We start from the raw sequence: 25,001 nt of genomic DNA on the forward strand, positions 1-25,001 counted from the left end.
TACTATAATGGGCACTGCTCTAAAGAGCTAGCGTCTCTTGTGCCATCTACTAAAATTCATTCTCGTGTTACTCGTCATTCAATTAAGTGTCATCCTTTTTCTGTGACTGTTCCTAAGTGCTCCAAAAACGCTTATTCGTCTAGTTTTTTTCCTCGAACATCAGCTCTTTGGAATTCGCTTTCTTCATCATGCTTTCCTGATTCATATAATTTGCAATCCTTTAAGTCGTCCGTCAATTGTTATCTTGCTCTACAATCTTCATCTTTTCTTTTTTCAGTAACTTCCAAATTTAATTAGTCGCTGCTTGCAGCCTTGTTGGAAGCGAAGATGTAAAAAAAAAAAAAAATTTCAAATAAACTTATAAAAATAATAAGTTAATTATTATAGTTGTTGACAACAATGATAATGATTATGATTTTTTAATAAATTATTTTCTTTTAATATTATTACTATACTTCGATTTTTAGAATAGTGTTATACCAATTAAAAATATATTTCTGTTCATTTAGCAGGAGAGTTTTCCACAATGCCTCCAGTAATACCAAATAATGCTCCGAATACAGGTAATTCTTAATTAAATAATGGTAAATAAAGAAAACAAACAATGAAAATATATTTCTGTTTATTTAACCGGTAGAGTTTTACACGATGCCTTTATTATTACCAAAAGATGCTCTGATTTCAGATAATTCCTAGTTAAGTGGTTTTAAATAAAGAAAATATACAATGAAAATAGTAATGATAAATATCATGAATATGTTGAAAAAGATGATAAAAATGATGATGATTGCAATGATATAAAACATATTGTGGCATAGTTAATCTTTTATAGTTATCAATTTATTTTTTTTGGAAAAGCCAACTCTTCTTGAGTAAATTATAATCATCAAAAATAAAAAAATATCAAAATTGTGTTTAGGCTAGGAAATGCTAAAAAAGTTTTTTTTTGAATCATTTTATATTGGAATATGTGTCAAAGTAGTTTCTTGTAAATCACCTTTTATAAGATTATGGCTTTGTAGAATTTTAAGAAATAATAATACATCGTCAAATTATTGCTAAACAGTTTCTTAAACACTATATTTCAAATTCTCATTAGAAATATTAGTATCGACAAAAAACAAAATCCAAAAAGTATGTAATTTTCCCCACACAGTTTTTTGTTTTAAATTTTAATAGATAGTGTCGATAATTTTAAACAATAAACTATTATAAAAAATTATATAAATTATATTATGACAAGTTATGCTATATTATAAAAGTTATTATATATGTATTATATTATCATAGTTATAATAAATATAAACAAAATGTATTTTGATCTATTGATGCTCTGTCCATTCAAACAGCGCTAGTTCGTTTACAAAACTTAAAACTTTTAGGTGAGCTCCGACATACCAGTTATTTTTTCAATTTAATATCCTTTTACAGGATTCATTTTTGTATGTTTTTTTAAATATGTTTATAAATGAGTCTTTAGAAACAGCAAGTAACACTATCCGAAACTTAAATTCATTAAACAGTGGTAAATATATAATATATACTATAATAACATGTTGATGATGTATAGGTATTTTTTGTTTATTATTTTAACTTTCTCATCAAATTCTCTGCTTTCAGAAATTTTGATGATGATGATTATGATGATGAATGATGATGATGATGATTATGATAACGATAAAAAATTTTGAATAATCTAATCTGCTCAAAAAAATAAAAAATTATTATTATAGTTGTTGATGACGATGATAATGATTATGATGTTAATTTTTTTATAAATTATTTTATTTTAATGTCATTTTTTAAACTTTGAGTTTTTGAATGGTATTTAACTAATAAAAAATATATTTCTGTTTATTTAACCTGATGGATTTATCACAATGACTTCAGATTTACCAAAAGGTGGTCCGAATACAGGTAATTCCTAATTAAAGAGTGGTAAATAAAGAAAACAAACAATGAAAATAATAACAATAAGAATTATCATGTTGTAAGACATGATAGTTCTTATTGTTGAAAGACATGATCGAATTGATAATGATTGCAATGATCATGATGATTTTGTTGATTGAGTTCGTTTAAGTATTTAATGTTAAAGTGAATAATAACATTTGGATGTAATTACATTTAAATAAAAGTTCAAAAATTAAACTTATAAATAAACTTATCAATATTTTAACTTATTTTATTTGAATTTATCAAGTTTTTATTCAAATTTTCTCCAGTTTTAAGATCTCTAAGTATTTTACATTTAGAATTCTTAAAAGTATATATCAGGCCTTGTTACGAGATTTTGCTGTGTAACGAAATCGCGTAATACATTTCTAAGTAACTCAACTTAGCAAAGTCTTTTCAATTACTGCATTGTAATTAAAGTTATTTTATTAACGCGTTAAAAATCATACAAGCAGTTATTTTTTCCTCACTATAACAAAAGTTACAAATAAAATCTAAGTTCCTATTTGAAAAATCATTTTTATTATTTTTTTTCAAATATGAACTAAATTTTATTTTGAAAAAAATATTTTTTCTTAAAAGTAAAATAATATTTGTTTATTTTCTTATAATTTTACAGTTGGTTTTTGGTTATTTTATCAACTGTTAATAATGTGAATATAGCAAAATATGTGTGTTTCTTATAAATCACTTTTTATAAGATTATGGCTTTGCAGAATTTTATGAAATATTAAATCATCTTCATAGTATTGCTTAACAATTTCTTAAACACTTTTTTTCAACTTCTCATTGGAAATATTAGAATCAATAAAAAAAATCGGAAAAGTATGTAAGCTTCCTCATGCAGTTTTATGTTTTAAATTTGTGTAGATAGTGTCAAAAATTTTAGACAATAAACTGTTTTTATATTTTTAAATGGGTATTAACATCTTTCTATAATTTGATGTTTTTGTTTACAAAAAAGACAAGCAAGGTTACTGAAAATCATAAAAACCATATCGTCAGAATCATTTACAAGTTTACAACTTTTATAAATAAAGACATAAATAAGATTAAATTACAAAAAATCGTGTTGTAAACATAAATCATATCGACAATATTATATATATAAAAAAAAGTTGCATTAAGTTTACTTTATTTGAGTTTTGCTATTTATGTTTGTATCAATAAAATAGACAAAAGAAAATATTTTATCATACTACAATACTTTTGTAAAACTAATTAAACATTGTCCGAAAATTTTTTACTGCTGTCATAAAAGATTAAACGAGTTAATTAAATATACATTTTACACACTTGGTAACTAGTTATTATACTTAACTCGATAAGTAATTAATTGTTATACTTGATTACCGCAATAAATTATGAGTATAAAGAGTACCCATGACTCTTAAATAAAAAATTATTTTCAAAATTACAAAAAAATATTTTAATTGCTAGAAATTATCTAAAGACTAACTGCAATATTTTAAATTTCAATTCGCTTGCAAATGGTTAGAAAAGCAGTTTCAGAGAGCATTAAATGGAAAATTATTGGACTGGTCAAATCATAACATTATTGAAATCAGTACACTTAGTGATCAAACAAAAACCCATAAGTATGCTGATTTTTCTGATCTTTGTGTACAAACAGTGAAAACCTGGTAGCTAATAGTTAATGTGATAGTTATGCCTTGTTCTGAAAGACCTCTGATGCTTAGTGTCTGTGAGAAACGCAGCATATTCAGAAACAAAAGAAAAAATCGTTGGCTCAGCAACAAAAACCTAGCTGAAATATTTAACCAATCCTTTTCTTATCGAAATTTAAGCAAAGAGCTTGTTAGAAGAACATCAGCTAGAAAAAGGTCTTACATTACAATAAGAAACACTTTCCTGTCAATCAAGGGATGACGCAAAAGATGAAAGATGGTGCAAAAAACATTTGCGTTGGGCAGTTAAAGATTGGGTATAAGAATATGGAGCAATGAGTAAAATTTTAGGTTTTGAACAGCAAAAGAACAAAACACATTAAAAAGACGGAGAAATATTGTGAGTGGTATTTACAAGCGAGATGACAAGGTGGTGGAGGCTCACACTAGAAACAGATTCAATTACATCGACAAGGCAATTGTATTGCAGAAGTAAGCAACACATCTTCCAGCAAAACGGGGCTCCAGCACATGTTATAACAAACTGGTTTACCACAAAGAAGATCAGTTGGTTGCATTGGTGCACTAGATTACCAGATATCAACCCAATAGGAAATATTTAGTTTTGGATCAACGCTCAATTAGTGATTCTTTTATTACCATCAGTTTCAATTAATTGAGCATTGGAAGTAACTTCTGAACGAGTAATGGTTAAAAGTGCCACATAAGAGGTGCATGATATAGATTGACTCAATGCAGAGACAAGTTTTTTTTTTTGCTATCTAGCCACACCGTAATATTAAATTTGTATTTTTTTTTTAATTTTTTGTGTTTTAAACCTTAACAAGATTAAGCTTTTATGCAACTCATTTTATGATTATATATTTATTTATTTAATTTTTTTGAACTATTTTTTTAACTATCTTATCTTATTGTTGTTAATTGGGTTGTTCTTTTAAAATTAAAAAAAATTCATTAAATAACTTTTAGTTAAAAAAACCGTGAAAAGTGTGATTAAAATTGCCATCTCAATTAATCTTATGTGCGTAGCTGTGTAGCAATACAAAGCAGGCCATTAGCAAGCCGGGGGGCAGCAAGGGCATTTGTCCCCTACAATTTTTCAAATAATCAAATTTAATGTTTACTGAAAAAATGACTAATAAAGAAAAAGGTCCTCAAAACTATTTCAAGGTAGAACTGTCCCCTCCTCCCTCCCCCTTCTTTCCCCATTTAGTTTTTGTTCCTACGGGCCTATATTAAATATATTAAGACATCTCTTTATAATAGGAAAAAGAAAGTACAAAAGTCTAACAGTTATTAAGAAAAATACATGGTTATTATAAAAAATCATTTTAATATGTCATCAATAAATAGAATATAATTTTTGAGTTTGTTTTTAAAGATCAGAAAAGTATGGGATATTTTAAAAATAAGTAAAACAATTTTATTTGAAATATATAGTATATAAAAGGTAATGCAAAATTTTTTTTGCATTACCTTTTATATACTATATATTTTGCAAAAATCACACAACTATTCAAGTCAACAAAGCCACACAAATAATAGGAATAATAAAAAGAACATTTACATCATATCCATACTTATTATCCTTCAAAAAACTATTTTTTAGTTTTTTGAAGGATAATAAGTATGGATATGATGTAAATGTTCTTTTTATTATTCCTATTATTTGTGTGGCTTTGTTGACTTGAATAGTTGTGTGTTTGGAAAATAATAAGTTCGAATCTATGTGAACATCACGTTCGCAATTTGTAGTTTTAATGTTTACTCTTATATTTTTTTCTGGATCATGCATAATTTAAGTATGGGATTTGTTGCTGTTTCCTACGTGCATTACAGAACATTTATCAATGTTAAATTTTATTCCCCATTTTTGAGACCATGTAACAAGAGCTTCGATGTCATTTTGTAATTCTAGGGCACTAGTCCGCCCTTACCTAGAATACTGTGGATCAATCTGTAACCCTGGACTTCTCAAAGACAAATGGCAACTAGAAAATGTGTTAAGAAGAGCTTCGAAAAGAATAAATGGATTACATGATCTACCGTATGAACAAAGAAATACAGGCTACTTCGTGCAGACCTAATCAACGTCTACAAATGGTGCAAAAATAACAATAATGACAGAAGCCTTTTTGAAATAGATAGCCAATTTATTACTCGTGGTCATATATATAAATTAAAAAAACAATCTTCGCAATTAAATTTCCGTATGAACTTTTTTTCTCTAAGAATAATAAATAAATGGAACTCTCTTCCTAATGACATTGTATCACCGTTATCCCTAAAAACGTTTAAACTGCTTCTAGGCAATCATCTTAAAAATGAATGGCTTCTCTATGACTATTCCACATTTTGTTTTCTATTAGTTATACAAACTCTGTAATTGTCAAGTATTATATAATTAGGTTGACAGGCAGTTTATGCCTACACAATTTATTGTAAAACCTTATTTTAAAAAAAATAATTTAAAAATACATATTTAAGGTTTCAATGTTATGTTCTCCTCTAGAACAGCTTCTAAAAATTAAGTATGTAATGTTCTCATTAAGAACAGCTTCTTAAAATTAAGTTTGTAATGTTCTCCTTTTAGAGCAGCTTCTAAAAATTAAATAACAAAAATCTCTTTTTATTTAAACTTTATCAATAAATACTTTGTTTGTGTTTTGGAATATATAGCGTTTTTTAGAGGGTGACCAGAAAGGAATCTATTTTCTTTTATTTGATTTTAATAATGTTAAGGGTTAATTTGTTACATATTAATCAAGAAGATGTGTTTCTTAAGTTCATCATTTATTGTAGAAAAGATTTTGGATATTTATTATTTCTAAGGAATAAAATAGTGTTGTCACCAAACTCGATACTCACTAAGTTTGAGGCTTTATTAAAGTCATTTATATAAATTAAGAACTAAAGTTGCCCTTTTAGGAAATATTTTAAAGATGCCTATGGTTAACATTTTTATTGAAAACAAATTGTTTGCGGTTTGATAAGTAACTTCTAAGCCTTTTTGTAATGGTATAGTTTGTTCCTTAGTATTTTAGTTTTTCAAGCAGATTTCATGGTTGATAGTATCGAAAGCTTTCGTTAAGTCAAAAAATAACACCTACTGTAAACTGGGATTTAAGAAAATTTTTCTTACAAATTTCAAACTGTTTTTGTTAATGGCATATACGTATATAACCATGTTGATCCAGTCAGTTTTAATTACAAACTACTGGTTAATAGTTATGACAATGCCTTTCTAGGGGTCTCATTTTAATAATATTTTAAACATTTTTACATTAAAATTATAGCATTATTAGTAATAAGTATATCGTAGTTAAACATACAACAGTAGTTTGTAATGTTTGTAGTTTAAACAGTTTAACTAGTTATATTATGTATTAATAATATCACATTTAGTAGTACTAACAACAACAATAGTAATAATAACAATAATATCAATAATATTTATAGTAATATAATAATAATATTTAATAATAATAACTATACTAATAATAATAATAACAATAATAATAATAGTAATAATAATAATAATAATAATAATAACAATAATAACAATAATAATTATAATAATAATAATAATAATAATAATAATAATAATAATAATAGTAACATCAAAAATAGTATTACTGAATATTTAGTTAGGGTTGATACTTTAATTTTTAAGTTAGAGACTATTTTGAGAGTATTTTATATCAGAATACGGTTTTTTTCCATGATATAATTTATTGGTATTAAATGGATTTGATTACATACTTAAGAAAATTGTGATTCTGACATCTGTTTTTAAATTAGCGATGGAGAAAAATCTTTATAAATTAAATGTACGGGGCATTCCATGTCAAGTGAAACCACCCATCCAACATCACCGATTCGGATTTTGATGAAAATTGTTTCACATATTGGGCATATGGACAGAAGAATTTATGTCAATTTTTTTGACTTAAGTCAATTGTTTCCTGAAATATAACCTTTCAAAGTTTTGACCTTTTCACTTGACTATCATTATTTTTAATGTCATAAATTTTTTGCTATTATACTTAGGAAGTTGATTTTGGTGGCAAACAGAAGTTCTTGCACAGAGGAACAACTTTGTGTCTATACAAAAAAGTGATAAGTTCAATAGAAAAAAAGTTATTGGTCCTTTGGTCATTTGACCTTTGACTCTGGTAGATGGAAATGGTCTAAGGTCATAATTTTTTTTTCATGCACTGCTTTTTCTAATGTGAATGTCTCATAAAAAATCTTAATAGGATTTCCATAAACAGCTTTGGGATTAATATAAATGTTTAAGTAGGTTCTAAGAATTTAACATTTAACGGCCTCACAAGGCCGTTATATTTTGAGGTCATTTTCTGAATATAGCATATTGTAGATATATATTATTATTTCCTTTTTTTTTTCTTTTCTAGGTTATACTTTAATTACTAGTACTATATATACATACTAAGTCAGTATTAAATTATATGAGGCTTCAAGCTATATATATATATTTACATTAAAATAATCAATTCATTTCCATTATATTAGTTGTCAAAAGACGTTTGAGATCAAAACTCCATATATATTGACAGTAAAGAATACAAAAAAGTTATTTACCATTAGTATATTGAATATCTAAGAATATCTACTAAATTGTAAGCTAGTATACAAAAAATATTTAAAACTGCCTATTTATTAAATTTTCTTCAAACGCTTTAAACATTAAAAAAATCCCTGAAAAATTTAGCAAAGAGTTGATTACAAGAATATACAGTAATGTATAGCCATTAATAATAATATACGTTTATGTTCAGCCATTTACAAAACCCAGGGGTTAAAGGTGAATAGGAAATCAAGTGGAACGGTGTTAAAAAAATTCAAAGTGTGTGTTCAACAAGATGCAGATCAGCTCCTACAGCTTATAAATTTGATCATAAAATTTTTTTCTACAGGTACATTTTTGTTTCGTGCATTTTTGCTATAAAGTTTTGGAGGTCAAGGTACATTTTTGTTTGGTCATTTTTGCTATAAATTTTTGGAGGTCAAGGTACACATTTGTTTGGTGCAATTTTGCTATAAATTTTTGAAGGTCAAGGGTGATGACTGTAATTACTATTTCTGCCTATAATTATTTGCTTATATCATATGCCTAAATTAAATGCTTATATTAAGGAAAAAAAAATTAAATGAGCTAATTTCTGATGTTCAAACAGAAACCTAATAACATAAACAAGAAATAATTATGTTCATTATTAAATAAGTATTGAATATACTATCAAAGTGTGTTGAAAATAATCAAACACTATTGCAAAAGTGCTTTTTTCTAAAATAATTTTATTCCAGTTAAATTATTTTCCTTTCATATAGTATTTCCTCGCAATCAGTTGTTCTTTGTTGCCATTCTTTTACTTACCTCTTTGGCTGGAACTCTTTTAGTAAAAGACCTTCAATGCTGATGAACATCAATGATGATGTATGTTTTACTAACAATATGCTTTTTACATCTGTAAAGATGATGTTCTGATTGAAAAGACCATTTAACATTATGCATTGCTCACAGTTATAACCATTGATGAAGAATACAGACGTTTTTATCTTGACAACCTATGTTGTCCATTAACTTAGTCATTAAAAGTTTAATTAATGCCATTAAAATACTTGAAAATAATATTGTCAGAAAATATTGTTTTAAAATTGCATTTTTGAATTGCTTTATTTTATTACAATTGCTATATTTTAGTACAAGTTTTCTCACAGAAACTCATTTTAAACAAAAAATTAAAATACTATTTTAACTTCAATTAAAATCACTGCTCAAAAAGGAAAATGATCTTTTATTAATAAAATAGTTAGGCATTGCCTTTCTATGGACGACCACATTTTTTATTTTTGAGAAGTTGTTTCATTCTCCAATAGGAGTAAGAAAATGATTTAAAGTAGTCATACCAGTCAACTGATTTTATAACCATTAAACATTTATAGCTACATCTAAGGCGTCAAATTTTAGGCATCGAGACTTCTTATCATGCTTATTTGTTTAGTAAAGTTAAGGAAATATAGAATTCAATACCTAATAATGTTTGCATTATATTTAGCCTATTAGATTGTAGGCTTTGTGCACACTTAATGCAAATTCTTTCTTGATTTTAATAATTATTAGAAAAAATTCTAATTTGTTTTTTTTCTCTATATACTCTAGGCAAATATAATTGGAAAATTTGTACATTTCGAAATACTAACTCATTGTCAGCAATTTCTTAAACCGATTAAAACCTCAATGTTTTTTAAACAAACCAAATATGTTAGTTAAACAATCAATATTCATTTAAAAAATAACAAAAAACTTAAAAAGGTGTATTAGAATTTTACCAAATTATTGAAAATGATATAACTTAAACCTTTTTTATCATTATGATATCATCATACATCCAGTAATATACATGTTGTTAAGTTGTTCAATTCAGTAAACATGGAACTCTCTAAACTTACGGAATGATTTAATGCAAACTAGTTATCAATTAATTTAACTAAAACAAAGTATACTTTATTTCGCAACGAAATCCCCGTATTACTTTTAATACTTTGTATTGGCAGTCAAACAATAAAATAACGACACTCATTAAAGTTTCTAGGCTTACTCTTTGACAAAAACGTAACTTGGACAAATCATATACATGATCACGAAAGTAAAGTCTCAAGTAATATTAGCCTACTTTATAAATCGAGGCTTTTTTTAAACTAAACTTGTTTAAAGTTGCTATCTGAATTAGGCAAACATAGTTTGGTGTAGCACATCTCAAAACAAAATGAAGAAACTCTTTCATAAACAAAAACATGCAGTAAGAATATCATCTATTGGCTGTTTTATAAACTTAAAAGAACTATTTGTAAAGCTGAATATATTAAATGTCTACTAATTTAAAATTATTCATCTTTTAATATTTATGTTCAAAATTAATACAAAATTAACACTGAGCATTTTTAATTTGTTCTTTATAATAATCAAGCATTGACATCTAACCAGATACTCAACCAACTCTTATATTCAGCCCAAAAGTTTTTTTGCTGCAACTGTATTTTTTGTATCTATTAGAGGATCAAGAGTATGGAATAAAAATCTATCAAATAAATTTAAAACTCTTGAAACTTTTAACGAATTCGGAGCAAAATTTTTATGCAATATTTTTGTGTAATAATTTTATTTTATTTAAGTAAATTAAATTTATATTTTTTACAAGTTAATTAATATTTTATCAATATAATTAAGAGAGTAAAACTTTTATATTTATCCAAAGAAATCAAAAAAATTTACTTTTAAATAAGCGCTTTTTTTTAAGCTTTTTTTTTTTTTTTCAACAACCATGCCATTTAAAAAGCATTTCAGTTTGTTTTAAAATTAGTTTAATTTTATTTTTAAAAATGACTGCATTTTTCATTTTACTTACAATGATAATTATAATTTTGAGAAAAAAAATTATACTTTTGTGAGAGCCATAAATTGCTCTTGTAAACCGTTTTAGGGGAGTGTGGGCCTGTATATACATAGAGAGAGAAAAACAAATTATGTATCGTAGAAATTTGTTTACAGATTTACAAAGTATTGGATTAGTACAAAGTGAGACTAATTCTGAGCTAAATTATATATAATTGTTATAAATATACATAAAATAAGACTTTCTTTTTGAAAAGATAAAAGAAAAACTTACAAGGAAGTAAATAAAGAGAAGAAGAAAAATTAAGTTTTCCGCAATGAAAATATTGAAAATTTAAAATTCCTTTATTTAATTAATTCATTTCCTAAGTATAAAAGCCATTATTTGTTAAATTTGATTTAAAATTATGAAATAATTTGTAATTAAAATTATTAGTCAAAATTAAAACCGCTAAGGACCTCTCTCTGTCTTTCTCTTTTTCTCTCTCTTTATATATATATATATATAAAAAAAAAATATATATATATATATATATATATATATATATTTATATATATATATAAATGTATATATATATATATATATATATATATATATATATATATATATATATATATATGTATATGTATACATATATATATGTATACATATATTTATATATATATATATATATATATATATATATATATATATATATATATATATATATATATATATATATATACATATACATGTACATATACAGGCCAAATTTTCGGGAGTGTGGGCCTATATATATATATATATATATATATATATATATATATATATATATATATATATATAATTACTGTCACAAACAACTGCTCTTTAGGTTATAGTTATAATATTTGAACTCAGCATTTTTAAATTGCGATACATTTATAAAATCATAACATTTATAATACTTAATATTTGCGGTAAGAAATAGAAATAGCCAAAATAATGATTATTTTCAGTTTTAGTTATATACTTTGATCTGGTGATACATAATAGCGACTTTTTTATTATTATTATTTGTAAGTTAAACAAAGACTGTGAAATCAGTGCACATAAGGCTTTTAACATTTGGTTTTGGATAGAAACAAATATCTTTTGATTAAAGTACAAAGAAAAAGCATTCTTTATCGTTTCCGGGTAATTGCTATATAGAGGCCACACACCTAGATGAGTTCAGTTCACTGAAGAGGATCATAACCCCTTTGTAGACTAACGGTATATTAGAAAAGTCGAATAAGAAAGTTGACATAGACACAGCAGACAGTATTGCACTAAGTATTAAAGCGTGCAACTTATGTTCAATATCAACTTGACTTGATAGGAACCCTTGTTACGTATAAAGTTTTACATTTACTTAAGTTTCATTTTATATATATATATAAATAAATATAAATATATATAAATATATATATATATATATATATATATATATATATATATATATATATATATATATATATATATATATAAATATAAATATAAATATATGTATATATATATATATTTATAATATATATATATATATATATATATATATATATATATATATATATATATATATATATATATATATATATTTATATTATTTATAATATGTATATTATAAAAAACAAACCAATAATTTTAAATTCAAAACACTGCCAATCGCAAACTTTATATAATGTTTGAATAAAATTGTAAATAATACTTGACTTATTAGTAAACTATGCTTTGTTTATTTACATTGCTATAAAATCTTTTTCTTATGAATTGATTGTTTTAAAGTTCATATTGTTTAGTGTTTCTTTTATTATTTTTTGTTCTTGTGAATTCTCCTCCTCAAGGCCGAGAAAGCAAATACAGACATGGAGGCTACTTAATTGTGGTTATAACCCTCTCTCAATTATATAACTCTGAAACACAAACCTTGACGAACAAGTCTGCTGTGCAAAGAAAGAAGAAGAAACAAATATACTATGAAAATGTAACACTAAATAATATGAGCTTTAAAAAATTCAATACATAAGAAAATATTTTCATACCATATAAATCCTATATAATATAGGAAACAAGTTTTCAGAAGTACCTATCTTTAATAAGTATATGTAAGTAATTATAACAGCATCTTTAATCTAAATTAAAGAGAATATTTTGTTAATGTGCTTCTTTAAAAACATATTGCGCTTTAATTCTAGTGAAACTATAAATATATTTAAATCTTTAATTTTAAATTATATGTGTGTATTTTTGATTGTGATAAAGAAATATGGCGCTCTGTAAAGTAGAGGCTATACTAAAGTATACTATAATTTACGGTATAATAAGTTTGTAATTTAAGGTTACGGAACTTCTCCTTATCATAAATAGGGACAAAATCATATAAAATAATGTTGTTATTTCGAAACTCTTAAAAGTATAGGTAAAAGACCGTAATTTACTGAAAACGGATTTTTTTCGAAACCGAACAACTAACATATGCTTTATTATCATTGGTTTAGTTATAAGTAACTTGGACAACTGTGTTTTTACCAGGTGAATAATGGACAATATAGGTTGATTTAAAGTTGCCAGTTTTTTAAAATGACCATAGAACCTTAAACATAGTTTTCTTGTTGATAAGTTTTGAATTAATATAGCTTAGTACTAAAATACTTAAAAATATATAAAACTTGAAATTTTTAAAAAGTGGACATCTGTGGTTTTACCTGTATGTCTTCATTTATAAAAGTTTATTTGTTTACAATAATTTTTTTTTCAATCTAACCTAAAATTAATATCAATATTTTTAATATATATGAAACAAACATTTTTTGCACATTAGAGATTGATAATCAATATTCACTGACTCCAAAAATTGTTGGCATAGTTGGTTCTTCCATAGGAGTTGACTTTGAGAGTTTTGGACTTCATCTTGGTTTGTCTCAGCAAGTTATTAACAACATTACATTTGATAAACCAACAGCGCAAGCAAAAGCAGTTGCTGTCATATCTAAATGGATTGAAAAGAATGGGATCTCAAAATGGGAACAGTTAAAGAAAGAGTTGTTAGAAATAGAATATAAACATACTGTTGAAAAAATTGACAAAGAGCTAAGAAATAGTGAGTAATGCAACCATTAAATTATTTTTAATTAGTAATACAGGCGAAAAAAAAATATTCATATAGCAATCTATAAAATTTTTGTTTTGTTTTTAATATAGCATTTTTATTGATTTAAAGTATACCTTAAAATCATAATATGTTATAAATATACTATAAAGAGTATATAAATAAATATGCTATATTTAATATACCTTAAAAATATCATAGAGTCATTGGTTTAAAATTTATAAAGTTATAAGAAAATGATTTGTTATTTAGCAAGTTTTTTAAACTTATTACTACAAGAAAAAAATAATGAAAAATTGTAACAATAATTTAAATAAATATCTGCATCAATATTTCTTTCAAAATTTAAATATTTTTCTTTACAACTATCAAATTATTTCATATATTTTATAGAACATCATAACCGTTCTACAAAATAAATTATTTTTGTTTGCATCTTAATTTTCAACATTATTTTCTATATATTGTTCTTTTTTGTCAAATTACTTTTATTTAAATTAAATTTGTCATGACATTGGACAAGTAAATGTTTTTCTACCCCAATCAAACCATCAGTCAACCTTGATAAGTTACATTGGTTATCTCGACGTATGCATTCTTTGAACTCTTCCTTATTGCTGCCACAAAACTTTTGTTGAAAATGTGAAATTAACTAAGGTAGTAGTAGACAAAGGTCAATTAATTTATTTTTCTTTGAATACTACTTAGTAAAGATTTCAAAACAAGAGGTATTAACATCTTTTTGTTATTTAAAATTAAAATATTTTTGTTAAGCAATCAAATTAAAAACAGTCCTCTAGTCACTGTATAAGTCCTTATGTTTGTTTTTTTTTAATTTATTAAGCATTTCAAGAATAGATGCATTGAATCTGTAGGTTGTGTTGTATTTGGAAAAAACTCTTGGGTGAATAATAATAATAATAATAATAAATATTATGATAATAAGCTATTGATTAAAGTTATTGAGGGATGGTACTCATAAGAAAGTCTGATCAAATATGAATTGAATATTCCATATGAACCTTAGAACTGATTCTCTAAATCTTTGCATTTAATGTTCAGTCAAATATAATTCAGCCTGAAAATGTTAGTTTTATCATAAGTGTATCGTTTACGCCAAGTCCTCCAAATTGCTTTGTTACTACTTCAATCAAAATACTTTGTTTCTACTTCAATCAAAGTCTAAACAAATTCTTTAGCCTTAGTTAATCTAGTTAAATCAATAATATATTAAATTTACACCATAAATTACATAAGAGAAACAAAATAAGTAAAAACTGGTCCACTAATCTCCCCCGTTTTCTTAATTGATTAAACCTATTAAACTTTTCTTTTATTTCCTTATTATTTGTCTTCAACGTTCTTATTTTTTCTTACACTAATTACCTTTTTAGCTGCAAATCTTCTTTCTCCTTTATCTGTATTACAGATCCAAACCCAAATGAGTATAATTCACTGTTGGCATACAGAGAGCGGTCATAAAATAATGCCATATCCATCACTAACTTGTTCTATTTTTTAACTACCCAAGTTGTTTATAGATGTGATGTGGACCTTGAATCCAGCTAAGTTTAGTCTAGAGTTAATCACTTTTTTAGCATTGCGGTCTTATTACAATAATTAAAGTAAATTATAGTATTTAAGTAAACTACTTGTTATATATATATATATATATATATATATATATATATATATATATATATATATAATATATATACATATATATATATATATATATATATATATATATATATATATATATATATATATATATATATATATATATATATATATATATATATATATATATTACTACTATTTTTTACATGACTAAGTTTATGATCATAATCTCAAACCATATAATAAAATAAACACCTGTAATAAGTCTGCTCACTTCAATTTTTCTAGATCTTTGTTTTCTAAATCATGCTCAGAGTAACAGATTTGAAGCAGTCTGCTTGCAAGAATTAATGATGTTAAATTATTGTGTGAGCAAATTTAAATCTCCTTTAAATCATTAGGGAAAACATCTGATAATAATTCACTATATACTCTGTACAAAAACATCTGACCGGTAGATAATCTACAACTTCATTTTCAAGATAAATTAGCTCTGCAACGTAATCAAGTTGATGGATGTATGTCACAATAGGAAGATTAGTTGCTTTATTAATAAGTTTTCCAATGTCTCTTGAGAGTCTATTTTAGATAAAGTTGTTCCATCTAAAGATAACATTAATTGGCTAAGTGGCATTTTATTGCTAGGTAGTGCAAATAATCAAGATTAGTTTGAACCTTAGTTCCTTCTCTAAAAGTTAAATAACTCCACCTTCCAACCTATAATAATTTTTGATTTTCAGTTAAAAATAAAAATATATAAATTGTTACATTACCATTTAAATAAACAAACATAAAACCTGTGTTATGTTTGCTTGAATCTCCACTAATTGAAACTAATTCATCTATTAGGCTGGCGCAGATGTATTTTTAATACATTTTTTCCAGTTTAGGATGTTGTATGCTGGATCTTCTTGACTCTTCTTGGTTATGCTTGTGTCTCTGTTTTTATGACTAGGCTACTCATTCTATTATCTACTAATAATGATACAGCTCTAAAACTCAGTTTATGGTTCTGAGGCCGGCTGGTAGTCAGGTTTCCCGAACTCTGTAGTATCTCTCAGAGAGGCTGATTCCATCAACAGCTGAAAAATATCAAAGTATTAAAAGTGCCATGTGACACTTAGATAGTGTCCCTGTTTGTACTTTTGGTGTACATTGCAGAGGCCGCATTTGGAGCCCTTTGTTACGGCCTAGGGTTTGTTAGTAGTAATGAGGCAATTGCTTGGGCTATTAAACAATTTTCTGAGTACTATCTATGCTTTGAGTCAAGTTCTTCAATCTAATTTAAAAATGATTAAAGTACCAAAAACTATAAAACACAAAAAACCATCATCATCACCAAGTTCTCTAAACCTATCATTCACTAATATTTGTGGTTTTTGAAGTAACTTTTCTTCTGTTGAGTCTTATCTCTTGGAAAGTTCACCATACCTACTTGCTCTTTGTGAGACTAATTTGAGTTCAACTGTCTCATCTTGCGATCTTAGTGTTGATGGTTATCTTCCTTTGATTCGTAAAGACTCCAATTGTCACATGCTTGGCCTGGGCATTTACATTTGTAAGAATTCACCCATTTGTCGTGAAACTAGGTTTGAATCCACAGACTATTCTTTCATGTGCTTTCGTTTAGCGCCACTTCACTCTATTGCCTTTCTCTTTGTTCAATATCGCTCTCCTTCATCTCAAGGCACTCTTTTTGATGTTATTTCTGATCATATTGACCAAGCTCTCTCTCTTTATCCATCAGTTAATATAGTTGTTGTCAGTGACTTAAATGCTTACCACTCTGAATGGCTTGGCTCTAGTGTCAGTGATTCTGCTGGCATTAAAGCCCACAGTTTTTGCCTTTCTCAATCCCTAACTCAAATAGTCAACTTTCCAACTCGCTTTCAAGACAACCCGAATCATATATCATCTTTACTCAACTTATGTCTTGTTTCTGATCCTAGTCAGTGCTCAGTCTCTCCACATTAACCCTTAGGTGCATTTGATCACAGTTTGAACTCTCTAAAAGTAATATCTCATTCTTCTCCATCACCTGAATCCCCCTATTATCGTACCTCCTACAACTACAGTAAAGCTGACTGGGATTCTTTCCGTGATTTTCTTAGTGATGGCCCTTGGGTAGAAATCTTTTGTCTTCCTGTCGACAAATGTGCTTCTTACATAACTTCGTGGATTCAGGCTGGTATGAAATCTTTTGTTCCCTCTCGACGACTCCAAGTCAAACCTCACTCTCCTCCATGGTTTTTCTCACACTGTGCTACTGTGATTGCCAATCAAAACCGTTACTTCTATATTTATCAGCAAAACAATTCTCCAGAAAACAAGCGTCTGTTTATTACTGCTTGAAACCACTGTAAAAAAATGTTGTCTAACGCCAAAAGCCGCTATTCTCAGGTCATGAAATCTCATCTCAAAAATTAGGCTCTTGTGACATCTGGAGAATTTTTAATAGAATTAATAATAAGGGTAAATTCCACCTCTCTTGTATCGTTCAGACTTTGTCACCTCACCTAAAGACAAAGCTGATTTGTTTGCTAAAAACTTTTTATCAATATCAAGTCTTGACTCCACTAGTTGCGTTCTTCCTGATATTACCAACAAACATGTTGATCTATTGCTTGACATTCGTATCACTCCAGCTTCTGTGTTTATAGTGATTTCCTGCCTACACTCTTTCACAGCTTGTAGCCTGGACAACATATCTGTTATTGTTTTGCAGAAGTGTTCTCCGGAGCTATCATCTATACTCTCGAAACTATTCAAAATGTGCTTATCAGAGTCTTGTTTTCCAGCCTGCTGTAATGCAGCACCTGTTTTCCCCATCTTCAAATATTTTGGAGAGTGATCTGATTCATCTAACTGCCGTCCAATTACTGTTCTTCTTAACATATGCCAGGTTTTTAAATCTTTAATTCACAAACACTTAATTTCTAATCTTGAATCTAATAACTTTCTTTCTTACCATCAATATGGATTTCGATCTTCTTGTTCTACAGCTGATTTGCTAACAGTATTAATTGATAGGTTTTATTGTGCATTAGATAAAGGTGGAGAGGTTAAGGCCTTCGCTCTTGACATTTCAAAAGCTTTTAATAAAGTTTGTCATGCTGGTCTTCTCTATAAACTTTTTTCTTATGATGTATGTGGAAACATCTTTAAGATTATTGAATCCTTCCTTTCCAATCGTAGTATAAAAGTTGTCCTCGATGGACACCGCTCTTCTTCATTTTCTGTAACTTCAGGGGTTCCTTAAGGTTCTATCCTTGGCCCTATACTCTTTTTAATTTACATTAATTATCTTCCAGATATTCTGAGATCTAAGGTGGCATTGTTTGCTGATGATACTACCATTTATTCTTGTGATAAGAAACTAACACTCTCTAATTGCTTGTAGGTGCATTTGAGCTTGAAAAGGATCTCACTTCTGCTACAGCATGGGGCGCACAGTGGCTGGTGAACTTCAATACAAATAAAACTTTAGATCTTTCTATATTTTTTAACGATGATGTACTCGATGAGTCATCTACTCTTCATCTTCTAGGATTAACTCTTACTTTCAATCTTTCTTGAAAACCACATATCAAATCAGTTGCAAAATTAGCATCTGCTAAGGTTGCAACTCTTTATCTAGCTCGTCACTTTCTTACTTCGGATTCTATTCTCTATCTCTATAAATCTCAAATCCGGCCTTGTATGGAATACTGTTGCCATATCTGGGTCGGATCTTCTAATTATGTTCTCTTTTAGACAAGGTGCAAAAACGCATTGTAAACACAGTTGGACCTGCTCTTGCAGCCAACTTCCAACCATTATCACATCGTCGTAATGTTGCTTCTCTTTCTCTTTCTTACAAATACTCTAATGAGCACTGCTCTAAAGAGGTAGCGTCTCTTGTGCCTCTACTAAAATTCACTTTTGTATTACTCGTCATTCAATTAAGTGTCATCCTTTTTCTGTGACTGTTCCTAAGTGCTCCAAAACGCGCTTATTTGTCTAGTTATTTTCCTCGAACATCAGCTCTTCGTAATTCGTCTCTTTCATCTTGCTTTTCTGATTCATTTGCAATCCTCTAAGTCGTTGATCAATTGTTTTCTTGCTCTAAAATCTAAAAAGTAAAAAACTTTATTTAGTGGCTGCTTGCAGCCACTAATTAAAGTTGTCAACTTAGCGAAGATGTTTTTTTTAACCTTCTCTGAACTCCACTGGGTAATACTTACCATCGCCACTATATAAAACTGTTGTTGTATGGCCTCTTTGCAATTGAATAGAGATTAATACAAAAGTTAAGGAAAATGGCATACAGTATACATTGTATACCCTCTTCCTTAACTTTACTGTTATGTTTCTCTTTAATGTTATGTTTTGCCTTTATTACTCTTTGCTTTGATATCTGTATTTTTTTACTATCTAGAATTTGGCTTTTATCAGTTATATGATATTTAAAAGACCTGCATCCTTGGCTTTTTTTTTTTTTTGATGCAGTGCCTATTGATGCAATTGCTTTGTTAATTGTACTAAAAATTAGATCTGACAAAAAATTATGATTGCATTTAAGATATTTAATTGAGAAACCTTTGTATATCTAGTAAATAATCATTGTCATTATAACCATTGTCAACACATTATCAACTCCTCGTCATTTTGAGATAATAAATCAGAATACATTACCTTTTCGATTCAACTTTATTTGATTTGTTCTTCTTTGATGATATTTTTTTGTCTTGGTACTTCTTTTCTATAAACTGGACCTATTTACATTCCACTATTTAGAATAAACCTTCTGCTACTTAAAAAATTAATGTTAATTATAAGAGTTTTATTTTCATAAGAACATTTGCACACAATATGAAACAATAATTGCAGTAATTACATTACAATTTTATTAGACCTTTTCACCTAGCTATGTCAAACACTCTATCTAAGATCAGTTTATGACCAGAGACATGCTTCGATGTTCTCCTTCCTAAAGCCAGGCTATATGCGTTTTTCCAGTCATATATGTTTTTTTCTTTTCCTTTTTTCATCAAAGATAATTATTTTAAGTGGATTCATTTTTTGCAATAAAAATTTTACTGAGCTCCATACCTTTAACAGAACTTTGCCTTATATTTTCGTCATTTTCTTTCATCCTTCTAAGGAAGAGACCATATCTTAAAATATCTTTTAAAGTTGGTTGTTCTGACTCTAATAACGTTTTTCCGGTGCCAATTAGTTTTGTTTATTTTCATCCAACTTTATCACGAGTTTTTTGAGCCATTATCTGTAACTTTACACTTATTTCTATACAATACGTACGCATGTACTTATTGCGTAACTATTTCTTCCACCTTTGAATTAATAAATCTGCTAATAGTGGTCTGAATTTAGCTTACATAAACAAAAAGTTGTGCAGGTACGTCACTAACACATTTTGAAAATAACTAATTACCTGCATACATTGTAAATTGCCCTTTTAATCGTTATTATTTAGGATGAAATTTTGAAATTCTTATTTATACAATGTTTTTTGAGGAGATGAGTTGATTTAGAGTGTTTTGAAGCTGATAATGGTTAAAAAATTGGAAAAACGTTGGGTAAACGATATATTTATAACAAAACTAATATTTTTATGCTAAAAGTTACCTAAATTAATGAATAATTCAAAAATAAAGGGAATTAGTTCTAAGGTTCATATGGTTAAAAACATTAGAAAATTGGCCAGCAGAACCTAAGTTTAAATTTTTTTCAAAAGTGACCCACCATAGTATATATTGAATCATTAAAAGTAAGATTTTACTTTATTTAAAACGGTTTCCCGTAATATTATAAAAAATGAGTGATGATAATAGACTTGAAGTTTATTATTCCAAACGTAATTAAAAACTTGATTTGAATAACCTTAGCGTCTATTTTTTGAGTGTGTGTTTATATATATATATTTATATATATATATATATATATATATATATATATATATATATATATATATATATATATATATATATATATATATATATTATTATTATATATATATATATATTTATAAATATATATATATATATATATATATATATATATATATATATATATATATATATATATATATAAATGCTTCGGTGCGTGTTGCATGTAAGTTCGGTGCATGTTGCATGTAAGTTTGGTGCATGTTAGTACTGCAGCGTTAGCCCCTAAATAAACCAGTTGATAAAAAAATACATATTTATATGAAAAATATACACTACCGTTTATAATTATTCGAATGACATTTACTATTTCTAAAAATGCTAGTTTTTGTTTAACTATATTTTACGTTTATTTTAAGCGATATTAGATAATCTATGCGTATTTTGGTTAAATTGCTTTTATAAAAATTATAAGAATAATAAAAATGCTAAAGTGTGCAAAACTATATAACAAATGGACCATCAATGACAGTAAACGCGGACTGACAAGTCATTGATTTAAATCTTTAGTTTTACAGTAAGATTGTTTGTCTGGAAAAAATAGAGTTGAATTTAAAGCGTGAACACGAAATAAATGTGAAAGTATAAGCACGCCATTTTTTTTTCAGTGGTTGTATTAAATGCTTTTTAATTGTTTTATATTTTGTTTGCAACGTGTTGTGGTTTCAAAAAAATATGTTTGTATTTAATTTTAACTTGAAATTAATTTTAATAATGACAAAAGAAGAAGACGAAAGAGAAAAACTTATGCATAAATATTTGCAAAATCCTAATAGTAGCTACAATTCGATAGCAAAATCGTTGCAAATACATCCATAAACCTTTAGTCGTCTTATTCAACGTTTTTCTCAAACAAATCCGATTAAATGCAAATCTTCTGGTGGAAGAAAGGAAGATTTTAAAGATATAAAACTAGTCAGAAAACTGGTTAACAGTTTTAAGAATAACCCAAGCCTTTCACTAAGGAACTCGCAAAAATATATGGATTTTCTTATAGTTTTGTTGCAAAAGTTAGAAACAAACAAGGATTTCATTCTTTCAAAGCACAAATAGTGCCCAACTGTTCTGAAACTCAACAAAATAGTGCAAGAACCCGCGGCAGAAAGTTGTATGACAATTTTGTTTCTAAAAATTTCTGTATTATTGAAGACGATGTAACATATTTTAAGTAAGATCATCAACAAATTCCTGGTGCTGTTTATTATATTGCCATATATAGAGGAAAATAAGATAAGAAATTTAAATACACAAAACATGTCAAGTTCGCTAAAAAATCTTTGATTTGGCAAGCTATTTGCAGTTGTGGCAAAAAATCAGCACCTTATATTTCTCTGTCCACACTTTCTGGTCAAATATATGTTAAAGTATGTTTACAAAAACGCCTTTTACCTCTCATTAAATCACACAATAACATACCTATGCTCTGGCCTGATTTAGCTTCAATTCATTATTGTAATGATATAAAAAGAATAATTTGAACTTTGTGCCGAAAACAGAAAATCCTCCAAACTGCCCAGAATTGAGAGTTATTGAAAAATACTGGGCGATTTTTAAAAGAAAAATGAAAAAAATAAAAATAGCTTTGCAGAAACATTTAAGATATTAAAATAACATTAAAAAAAACATTAAATAGTTTTGATTCATATTCTGTGCGCAAGCTTATCGGTACCACTAATGCAAAAGCTCGAAAATTTATTAGATTCTCACAGGAATAGTTAATATTTTTTTAATAATGTTTGATCTTCATATATTAATGTATTGAAATTATTGGTTCGAAATAAAAATTCTTGGTTCGAAATCTTGGTTCGAAATCTTGGTTGGAAATAAAAATTAAGGAATACTTTTTTTTAGTTGTTTTTCTACTTTCACATTTATTTCGTGTACACGCTTTATGATAAAATAATGTGTATAATTGACTGTAAAACATCGTGGATGTAAGTGTTAAGGTGATTTGGCCAGAATGTCACGCGTAACTTTGTAAAAATTGAGGGAGTAATAACAAAAGTAGTTTACTTGTACACTTAAAAAATTATGCCGTACCTTCTGAAAGATAGGTTAATGAGAAGCTGTTTATTTTTTCAAAATAGAATGACTTGAAGCTTAAAAAGTTAATTATATTTTTCAAAAATTCGTTTAAGTTATTTAACTGAGTTCGAAAACGGTCAAATATTAAATAAAATGACTCAGCCTCCCCAATCACAAGGCCTCTCTCGTATCAGATTTTTATGGGTGGAATTAAAAGTAAGTTCAAAAACTCATGCCAAATGATGCATAAGATGTGGACAAAACTTATTAGTTAGTGGCATAAAATTGACTTCGACAAAGGACAAGTTGTTCCAAGAATATGTATGGCGGTTATTGTCGCTGAGAGTGATTAAAAGGCAAGTAAATAATAAGTTAATCTAATCGGACTTTTATAAATTTTTTTGTATGCCTAATAAAAAAAAAGATAACATAATTCAGTTAGACTTTGCTTACAGTTTCTCTCCCAATAGTAAGTAAAACTATGATATCTTATTTCGAAAAGTACGACCATTGGAATAATTATGGAAGGAAGTGTATGTTTTTGAAAAAACAACTAAACAAAACAAATAAAGTTATAAATACAGTAAAATTACTTTTATTTTTAATTAATTGCTGTTATTCACATTATTTTTTATTTTTTAGACCCTTGAACAAGAGTTTCATCAATGTATATCATGAATAGTCACTTCTTTATAATCTAATTTCAACATTGTGTATTATTTTATAATGCAAAATGAACTACTTTAAAAAATTGTTTATTTTTTATACTTATTTATATTTAATCTTTTTGAATATAAAAGAATTAATCTCTTCTTGAAGACTATACCGATTAACTCATAATGTTGACAAATTGTGTTATGTAGCTCCGTTTTCTCGTCAATTTATTGAGATGAAGTTAAACATGAAAATAATAAAAATAATCTTCTGTCTATGAATTGCAGTGACCCTAAGCAAGTTCAAATTTGATAAAAATATCATCTAAAACTGAAAAGATTTCCAACAATTTTTTAGAACTTTATTTTATCAAAAAGCTCTAGAAATTAAAGATTTTAGTTATTCTTCAAAGATTTTCTAAATCACTTTCTAATAAACCATATTTACTGAAAATCATCAATGTCGACTTACAATTAAAAAAAATGAAAATATTGCTAGAATAACTAAATCATTTTTTAACATTCCTTGTTTTTAATTAAAAGTATTTAGTATTCCGAGATATATATAATATATTATGAGTTGACAACAAATGCAAAAATTAACAACTTTCTTATTATATTGT

At 26.8% G+C, this 25,001-nt stretch overlaps 1 protein-coding gene across 2 annotated transcripts in view; it reads left to right on the forward strand.

Moving 5' to 3' along the window:
- LOC136075125 (uncharacterized) overlaps positions 1–24,476 on the forward strand; it is a 61,245-nt gene extending 36,769 nt beyond the window's left edge. Inside the window, exons 3-5 of one of the 2 annotated variants that reach the window (XM_065787444.1) lie at positions 510–563; positions 13,845–14,123; positions 24,368–24,476. In XM_065787444.1, coding sequence (XP_065643516.1) covers positions 510–563; positions 13,845–14,123; positions 24,368–24,375 — 341 coding nt within the window. In that variant the 3' untranslated portion in view covers positions 24,376–24,476. The remainder of the gene's footprint in view (positions 1–509; positions 564–13,844; positions 14,124–24,367) is intronic. The other variant, XM_065787445.1, reaches the window with a different exon arrangement.
- The last annotated feature ends 525 nt before the right edge of the window (positions 24,477–25,001 follow it).

The sequence above is a fragment of the Hydra vulgaris genome, chromosome 01 (genome assembly GCF_038396675.1).
Source record: "Hydra vulgaris chromosome 01, alternate assembly HydraT2T_AEP".
Lineage (NCBI taxonomy): Eukaryota > Metazoa > Cnidaria > Hydrozoa > Anthoathecata > Hydridae > Hydra > Hydra vulgaris.